Here is a 9,604-nt window from a genome sequence, read left to right as displayed (position 1 = left end):
ATGTATTACAGATTATGGCTTGTGTCAAGAGAAAATGAATGGGTCACCAATACTGCCAGTGTGTGTCTTGGCAGTTTGCTCTTCTGTACTGCGATTTAAAAATAAAGGTTGCGTCTGGCCCAACTGGCCCTGTGACTAACACTCAATTACGCCCAGGGATGTTATTTTTCACACCAACACATTGGCAAAAGGGAACAGGTAGTAAACACAGCATTTAGGCATAAACCAACAAAGCAAACAGTGCCCTCATTAAGAAGCTCTCCAGACACCACCACCTAGGAAAACAACTGAACCTTTTCAGTGGCAGCTTTATGGAACGGAGATGGGCCAGGCTGGGGAAAACAGATGGCCAATGTCCAGAAGAACAGAGGGCCACTCACTAACAAGGATTATACCCAGATCTTCAACAGCCAGTTCCAATATTCTGCTCGTGACACAGCACATAGCTGAACACATAAGGCACAGCAATGGCCAAAGAGCCCCTCAACCTATTTAGCTTTCTTAGGCACACATTGCATTAGCCAGACTAGTCTTAGCCCAACCGATTCACATCCGATGGAAAGAAATACAGCCCACGTCAGCCCAGCAGCATTCACTCCCATCTCCCAGCTTGGCTTCCTGGGGGTTCTTGAGCTTTGGACCCTCTCTCCGAAGGGCAAAGTTAAAACCCATCAGGAAGCTGGAGCTGCGCCATGTGCGTTCTCTGGCTGCTGGCATTAGTTCCGCACAGCTGGAAGCATCCGGAAACCCCATGCCCTGTCTTGTGAAGCAGAATCAGAGTTCAAAGCAACAAGGTAGTTCTCTGAGTGGCCCCTTTTCTGGAGCTCACCAGAAATCTCTGCCTGGAAAGGAAGGCCTCCCTCATTGTCTCCAGCCGCAAGCATCAGATGGACCCTTCCTTGTGAGCCACAAGCCCCTGGTGAGCATTACTTGCAAGATCCTGTGCCAAAGGATCGTCTTACAGAGCTCCTTTATACAGGCTGACTTTAGCTGCATTCACAAATGTTGGCTCAGTACTGAGTGATACACGCTAAGCTTGGTTACCATTAACCTTGGATTTTTTTTTTTTAAATTTAGTGACAACCTTGTGCAAACCCCCAGAACAGGTTAACTCAGTAATCAGTTAAGTATGCACTCCTGGATGTGTGCTTTCAATGAATTCACATTTGGAATCACAGTGACGGCCCTCCACTTTACTCTAGTTACGTCAAGGTTCCCTGCTCATCATCATCATTTCCAGGAAGGAAGGAAACAATACAACTGCAGTCTCATGCAGGGCTGCGCTGACCTCAGACAGGACAGCATTCCAATCTGAAGAAACTTGTGCAGGTAAAAACAGAGCCTCCCCCGTGGCTCCTCTGAGTTTTCCCTCCCCATCCTAGTAACAGCTCAAGCCCGTATGGGTGTTTTCGCAAGCCCTCTTGGCACCTGGCCTACTGGTAGTCACTGGGTACACACAGTGTGCAGGGCACAAGGTGGAAGAGGCAGCCAAGGAGCACAGCTGCCAACCTCCCTTCAGTGGGGGCGCAGGGGGCACGGGAAAACAAAATTACTTTCACAGTAACTTCCCAAAGCCTAGGGACTTGTTTTTCAGAATTGGTGCTCAGCTGACACACACTCTAGCACCAGAAGTACTTCAAAGGGAAAGAAGAGCTCCTGGAGAGGCCCTCCTTCACCATTCCCAACTTTCTGTAAAAAAAAAAACCAAGTCTCCTTCAAGTCCAGTTCAATTTCTAGACAAGTCCAGAAAGAGAGACCTGCTACTGCCCTCTTCTACCCAACTCCCAGTCTGGCCTACAGCCGAGATTTTCTTGGTGGTTTTCTATCCGAGTGTTAATCAAGATTGACCCTTCTGAGCTTTTTTGAGATCGGGCAAGGTCCAGCTGGGCACCACGTTACTTTTATTTTTTATTTATATTTCAAATAGCTGCAACACTTGGATGCCACTGGTCCCTCATGGATTTTGCGAGTTACTCAGGCTTGTTAAACATGACAACCTCAAGGAAGCATGACATGTGGTGGGAAATCGTTTTCCTAGATTCTCACTACAGAGAGAAGCACCCTGAAGGAAAGAGTCAAGCTGCGCTTCCAGTCATACCTGGGCTATGCATGGATGTGGACTGCCAACAAATTGTTCATCCCATTTTACCACTTCCCAATGTTATATTGAGTGTGAATATATTATCTCCAGGGTGTGACTAAAACAAAGTACATGGAACAGATTCTCTTTTCCAGAGCAGAAGCAAGCAAGAACCAGGCTATCAGTTGTCCATAGGTACTACATATGCACTTTTCTGGCCCATTTTTTTCCAAGGAACCTCTCATATTGCCACTCTATTTCTAGCACCCCAGGCCATTCTGCACTGGTTGTCTGAAGCTTAGCTTCACAAACCTCATGGCCAACTACCCAATAGCTCCTTACAGAGTTTAACTCTGGCACTTTGCCTGAAAGGGATCTAGTATGACCTTTGGTATCATTTTGTCTGAGCATGTTTGTGGTAGAACTCATCACTCTGTCCTACAGCCTGCTCTTTGCAGGCTAGGTTCCTTCCTCTTATACACTGAAGCACTTACCCTGCTTCTGTAAGGGAAGAAAACAGGGCAGGCCAAGATTCTACAGCTAAAGAGACAAAGATCTGGGAAGAGCCATAAACAGGAGACAAATATTCCTTATTTGGATTTCAGCAACACCACACAAATTCATTTCCTGGGTGTTTCCATCTATTTCCAGTATCTGAAGCGAGAGTCAGTGGCTGGAAAACATTGCTCTGTTCAAGGATGAAAGCAGCAAAAATCCCACTGGGTCTTGTGTGAAGGACCATCAGTATCAGCCAGGAGTCAGGAACATATTTCTATGATGGGCTCGGCCAGGATTAGAGATATTTGTAAATTAACTTCTCAGGTATGGTCTGCACCTCCATCTTAACAGGGCACTTGTAGAAGGAGGAAAGCAGCACCTCTGTGTAGCCAATCAGGAAGTAAATCTTATGTGGTGGGAGATTCTGTATTAGAATGGCACAGATTATCAAAGTGTTGGCCCGACGCTTCAGCACAATCTCATCAGCCAGACAGCCGTGAAAGGTGCCAAAGATGAATTTGCGGATGAAGACGTCCTCCAGCGTGCGCTCAGCTGCCTCATTCTCACCGTTCAGGTTAGCTACAGGAGAGACCAAGAAAGCAAGGGCCAGTTTTATTTTTCTTGTGGGTCCAAGAGCACCCATCAGAAGTCCTAGAGTATAGCAAGCCTTAGAGAGTCACTACAATGTATTCATTCTACTCTGTCCGCTAGACATCAACATGACTAAGCCCAATGGGGGGTGCTTTGTGCCACATGCTATTGCTCCAACCTCCAACTGATCAGACCAGGGCAAAAGACCTCAGACACCTACTTGCAAAGACTTGCGGCTGCTGCCATTTAACTTAAAGCACGACCGTGGCGTTTTATTGGGGGCATTTGAAAAGCCATTCTGACCTCTGGCTGCAGCCCTGCTTTTCCCAGCATCCTCTGGCTCCACAAACTGCTGGGGGGGAAACAGGAGGAAGCAGCTGGAGCCCAGAGGCTCCTCTCCTTCCCAGCCCTCCCCATAAATCCGCTGCTAGGCAAAGGCGACCTCGGGAAACTTGGAGGAAGGAAAGGCAGCAAAGGGAAAGGGGAAGCCAGGCTGGAAAAGCCAGCAACGCAGCGGGCGGGGGTGGGTTTCTTTTGTGGGGCGCGGGGGAGGCAGGGCGGCTGCTGCAACGGCATCGGAAACGGCGGTTCCTGAGGCGCAGCTATACGAGGGGCGGCCCGGCGAGGGGCCTGCCCGTTTCTGAGCTCGGCCGCGGCTCCCAACGGATCGGCGTCCCCCCGACCCGAGAAAGGCCCGCGGCTCACCGGTGTGCTGGGAGAGCCACCCCTTGCGGTGGGCGATGAAGTGGGGCGGGTGGGCCGCCTCGTACGTCACCGGCTGGTTTCCCTTCCGAGGGCGGATCCGCGCCGCGTGGCTCTGCAAGGGAGAGCGGGGTCGCGCGAGGAGCGGGTGGGCTCGCGGCCGGGGCTCTTTCCGCGGGCGCCCCCCCCGCCGGCCGGCCGGCCCACCCGCCCGCCGGAAGCAGGCGCCCTCAGGCGAGGGCGGCCCTGCCCGGCGGCCCCGGAAGGCCCCGGCGCCCCCGCGAGCGGCGCAGCTCCTACCTTGCCCGAGGCGGCGCTGCTCCGGAACCCGCGCCCCGCGCCGAGGAGTTCCCAGGCGCCCGCCAGGGCCCGCGTGGAAGCCTGGAAGCGGAATCGCGCGGTCAGGCGCCCTCCGCGCGCAGAACGGGCCGCGCGGGGGGCCGCCCCCACTCGCCCCTCCGCGCCCCCCCACTCGCCCCTCCGCGCCCCCCCACTCGCCTCCGTGCCCCTTCGCCAGGTGACTGCCATGGCTCGCCGGCAGGCCGAAGTCTCGCGAGACGCGGGCGGCGGCGGGGAAGCGGCCGAAGTCTCGCGAGGGGCGGGCCCCGAAAGCAAGAAGCCGCCCCGCCGCGCTTCCGGCCTCGGGCGCCGCCTCAGTCTCCGGTTGGCGCGCGGAGGGAGGCTGGCGGGGGCGGAGGCCGGGCATCCTCGGCCGGGTCGGGCTCGCCTCCGGCTCCGAGCACGCCCGGGGCAAAGCCGCGGGAGCGAGGGGCGAACCACGAATCGCCCCTTCGCACGTCCTTACACATTTTGTTGGGAGTTTTTGCATAGATAAAAGGCAAGGACGGAAATATATAACGACAAGAGAGAGAAAAGGAAAGTGCGGAGAACAATACAGCTAAAGAGAAAAAGATGGTGGCGGAAGCGACTTCCGACCTTCTTTGCAGCAGTTACAAGCAAACTTCTTATTCCTCCTCCCTCTTTAAAATTACATTACATAGAAACCTTCTGTCCCATATTCAACCCTTTTTTCAATCAGCAAATCCAGAAATCGCCACTTCACTTGTTTCCGTTTTCAGCAAAAAAGAGGTTTCCGATCTTCCTGCCTTGTCCCTGACCAAACAGGTCAGTTTTGCCCTTCCTAGTGATGCTGCCATCTTCACAACCCATTCCTCCGTTGTGGGTATTTCAATATTTCTCCATCGTTGTGCATATAATACTCTTGCTGCAGTACCACATATAAAATCAGTCTTCCATAAGTCTTTTCTAATTGATTATCCCTAAGTCCCAATAAAAAAAGTTCTGGTTCATCTTAATATTAATCTTTAAAATTCTTTGTATCAACATCTCTATTTGTAGCCTTTTTTTTTTTTTTGCTTTTTCACAAGTCCACCATGCATGGTAAAACGTCCTCTTGTGTTTTTCACATTTCCAGCATAGAACAGATGTACCTTTGTATGTCTTAGACAATTTCTCTGGTGTTCTGTACATCACTTTATAAAAATTCTCTCTTAAATTATAACACAGTGTAAATTTCGATCCTTTTACCCACATTCCTTCCCACTGGTCCATCTGTATGTTATAATCAAAATTCTTAGCCCATTTTATCATGCAATCTTTAACTTGTTCTTCTGTTTCAAACCTCAACAAAAGTTTATAAGTTTTTGCAAACACATGTTCACCATTTGTATACAATTCATTTTCAAATTCTTATGCTGTTCAATCCCCATTACCTTTTAATCGGTATTAAAATTGTGCATATGAAAATTATTCCTTATAACACCTTGTATGGCCCAGTACCATATCACCTCCTAGTTGTGCACATGAAAACCATTGAAAACTAAATCCCTCTGCAGTTAATTGTTCTCTTGACTTCATCTTGAGTTGTCCATCTTCCTGTAAGCATCCAGCTCCTGACTTAGATTGGCTCTAGCTTGTGCCAGGTCAGTTCCCTTGGTTCCACCCAAGCTACAGAAAATACTACTTCCTGCATGCTGCTCTCCTTGGTGTGCAAATGTGCATACGGGCCGCTCTCCCATTTTTTACACTCTCTGGGCAACTTGGTATGCATCACGCTCTCCCATCCCTTCAGGCTCCATGCAAGCAACTTGGTGTGCAGGTACAAACATCCACGCTTGCATCTCCATTGCTTGGTAAAAGAGCACCTTCTGTAGTTCCCTGTAGCTGCTGAGGCAGGGAGGGCCCATAGTGCCCTGGACGGTCTGGGTTCTGGGTCCCTGCCTGGTTTTTCTCCTCTATTCCATGAGAAACTCCAGACTGCTTTCATATCTGTGCGAGCCTGCAGCATGGGAGCTGGGCTCTCTCTGAGGGCTTAGGGGCACCTTTTGTGGCTCTTAGCTCTTGGGATTACTGCCCTAGGCTCTGGCAGGCACCATGCTTTGGTCAGCAGGACAGGCAGTTGCCACGTGCCCACAGTGTTGTTCTTTCTCAGTGGTGGATTCCCCCTTTTTTCCTACATCCCTTCTACACTGGCACTATGTTGTTGGTCCAGAGCTGCCTTTCTCAGCCTACCAGCTGTCCTATTTGGACAGCAGGTGCCCAAACTCTGCCAGCACAGGCCTTCTGAGAAGCGGTTGGGATGGTGGGAAAGTCTGGAGGCTGGACTTGGCTCATCTGTTGTGAGATGGACATTTCTGGAGGAGGATGGGCATATGTTTGCAGGACAGGCAGGAGCAGGGATGAATAGCAGATGCCAGAAGAGACTCTCCTGATGGTAACTTAAACAGATGCCCACCTGCAGGAGCAGGGAAGAGAATATGGCATTTGCATCCTGCTTTGGATGTGGTAGACCGCACATCTATCACAAAACAGAACAATCTGTTCCTTTTGGCCTCGATCATATCATCTTGCCAAAGTCACGGTTGGTTTTGAAATGGGTGTCCTTTTCTCTCTGTTCCACTGAGAGGACCCTGACGGAGATAAGGCAACAAGGGGTGAAGCATCTTTTAAGTCCAGAACATCCAGATAACATTCAGAAATGGCTCAGGCAGACACCACCCTGATTCACTGAGCTATAAAAAGGAGGAGGCGGTCCAGCATGATCAGATTTGCAAGACTCTGTTCTGATGGCCAATGTAGCCTTCTCGTGGAGTTGATTTCTTGGTCTGGTCTGCCTAGTGGGCTGATACTTATATAACATTATTGATATGTTTGTATTACACTACTTTTAATATTTTAAAATACTTGCCTTTTTTTAATGTTTACATATTACTCTGGGCTGAACTGAGCTGGAGATGCCACGGACTCTCTGGGCTGGCAGGATCTGGATGCTCAAATTCAGTCCTTCCAAAACTGAATTGCTTTTCATCAGTGGTGATCCAGTTACAGCAATCCCAGCAGTAATTCTGGATGGGGTCATGCTCACCCAAAGGATTTAAGGTCCACAATTTAAGATCCTTCTGAACTCATAGCTCCTGCTTAAACAGCAGGTAGAAGCTCTGGCTGGGGGTGCTTTGCTTAGCTCTGGCTGGGGCACAAGTTAAAGTCCTATCTCAGCCAGGATGCCCTGCGATGGCAACTCAAGCCCTGATCACTGTTCTGTGGAAGGTTCTCTGGAGGGAACATGGAAGCTCCAGTTAGTCCAGAACGCAGCAGCCCAGCTGCTTGGGCAGGGGGATAATAACACCCATAATTTTAAGGCCTCTACACTAGATATCTATTAGCTTCCAGGCCCAATTCAAAGTGCTGGTTATTTTTTGTAACACCTTGTATGGCACGGTGCTGTATTATCTTAGGCACTGCCACGCAGGAGTTTTAGTCCACCCATCAGGCACAGGCATCTTGAGAGGACCTGCTGACAGTCTTCTGCTTGGGAGGTTCATGGGACTTCATAGAGGCAATAGACTGTGGCAGCCCCCATGAAAACTCTCCTCTTGAAATGAGCTTTTGACACTATTGATTGGTGTTTTATGCATCAACTGTATTTGCATTCCTTGTATATCCTTGGTTTGATTTTACAGTGCTCAGAATAAGTAAGATTGAGGTGGTTAACAAATATAGTAAATTAATATTTTAAGGACAGCTCTCTATATTTTGTTATTGTTAGCCACCTTGAGCATTATTTTAGTGAAAAACAGGATATAAAATAAGCAATAAATAATTCAAGTTAAAGCCATTTGCATTTCATCGGCGAATGGTTCAAACAAAAATTAAAAATAAAATATTTTTGAGGATTGTTGCCTCCCATCACCAATCCATAGGCCCTGCTCAGTCTATAGAACAGGACTTGAAGTTAATTGTTAAACAGTATTATAACTTGCTTCCACTTTTACTTTGCAGGGAGAAGTATTTAACAGCTACTGAGGAGAGTCAGGCAAATCCAAAGCAGTCCGCATAGTCAGTGGATAAAACCAGAAGCTGACCCTGATAGGAGAGAGCCTTCCATGCTTTAGTGGTCAATTTTTGATCCAGAAGTTCCTTTCTCCTGGTTCTATCAGTGACCATAACTGGCTGGCAATCCCTCCCAAGAAACTACTGTTTAGTTTAGGGATTATTTATTATATTCCTTTACTGTTGTCTATGGAACTCCGGGTGATAATACACGAGAGTAGTCCAAGCACTGAAGAGCTTAGCAACTGTGCCTGCTAGAGACTTTTTGAACAGAGACTTGTGAAGAGGAGAAACCCAAGTTTGCTCCAGTTGTATCTGGTTGGCAGGTACAGAGCTGAGGTTCTGTTGACGGGCCCAGATGGTTCTTCTGCTCTCCCTAGCTGATCACCGTTGTTTCAGACAAAGCTTCCTCATTCTAGAAACACTCATGATGGAATCTAAATTCATACAGTACCAAACAGATACAGATAGAAGATTCTGAAGATTGTTGTTTTGGGGTATCTCCTCTGTTACATGTACACATGCATCACAATTCCCTTGCCAAGCCTGTCTGGGTTCAAATATATTAAGCAAAATGGGGCTTGAAAGCTAGTTTGGTGTAGTGGTTAAGGCACCAGGCTAAAAACGGGGAGGCTGTGAGTTCTAGTCCTACCTTGTAGAGGGAAGAGGGACTGGCCTTGAGGGGCAGGAAGAAGAGCCACTACCAAGGCAATGGTCAGGTAAAAGGGGCCTGAGAAAATGGTTCAGGCAAGCCCCTCCCTATTTCACATTAAGATAAAGGGAGGGAGGGAGGAGGGAGGCACATTCAGTCTTGCAAGATTCTGTTCTTTACAATACAGGTAGTCCTCAACTTACAACCATTCATTTAACAACCGTCCAAAGTTAAAACGGCATTGAAAAAAGTGACTTGCAATTGGTCCTCACACTTAAAACTGTCGCAGCATCCCCGCAATCATGTGATCAAAATTCGGGCACTTGGCACAGGCATGTATTCACAACATCCTGAGGTCACATGATCACCATTTGTGACCTTCCCAAGGGGCTTCTGACAAGCAAAGTCAGTGGGGGAAGCCAGACTTACTTAACAACTGCATGATTCACTTAATGACTGTGGCAAAAAAGGTGGTAAAATTGGGTGTGACTCACTTAACGACTGCATCACTTAACGATGGAAGTTCTGGTCCCAATTGTGACCGTAAGTTGAGGATTACCTGTAAAAGTAGTACTGACCTACAAGGCACTGGTTTCCTAATCTGATCTACCTTGAAGGGCTGATACTTAGGCATGAAGCCAGCTGGGTGGTTCTTGGCCAGCTCCTCTCTCTTGGCCCTAGGAAGAAGAAGACAAGGGCAAATGGCTTTCAAAAATCTTGCTGAGAAAACT

At 48.7% G+C, this 9,604-nt stretch overlaps 1 protein-coding gene across 1 annotated transcript; it reads right to left on the bottom strand.

The window, feature by feature from the left end:
* Positions 1 to 2,651: 2,651 nt before the first annotated feature.
* Positions 2,652 to 4,501, bottom strand: MRPS24 (mitochondrial ribosomal protein S24). The gene is made up of 4 exons (XM_088152047.1): positions 4,370 to 4,501; positions 4,172 to 4,252; positions 3,875 to 3,986; positions 2,652 to 3,157 (listed from the first exon to the last, which is right to left on the bottom strand). The coding sequence occupies exons 1-4, from the start codon at positions 4,397 to 4,399 to the stop codon at positions 2,874 to 2,876; spliced, it is 507 nt and encodes a 168-aa protein (XP_088008173.1). The 5' UTR covers positions 4,400 to 4,501; the 3' UTR covers positions 2,652 to 2,873.
* Between the last annotated feature and the right edge of the window lie 5,103 nt (positions 4,502 to 9,604).

Source organism: Python bivittatus, unplaced genomic scaffold (assembly GCF_059951505.1).
Source record: "Python bivittatus isolate LINGU-HERP-01145 unplaced genomic scaffold, Pbiv_v1 ctg000680_np1212, whole genome shotgun sequence".
Classification (NCBI taxonomy): domain Eukaryota; kingdom Metazoa; phylum Chordata; class Lepidosauria; order Squamata; family Pythonidae; genus Python; species Python bivittatus.
The sequence above is the reverse complement of the archived record's forward strand: the minus strand, read 5'-3'. Positions and strand labels throughout refer to the sequence as shown.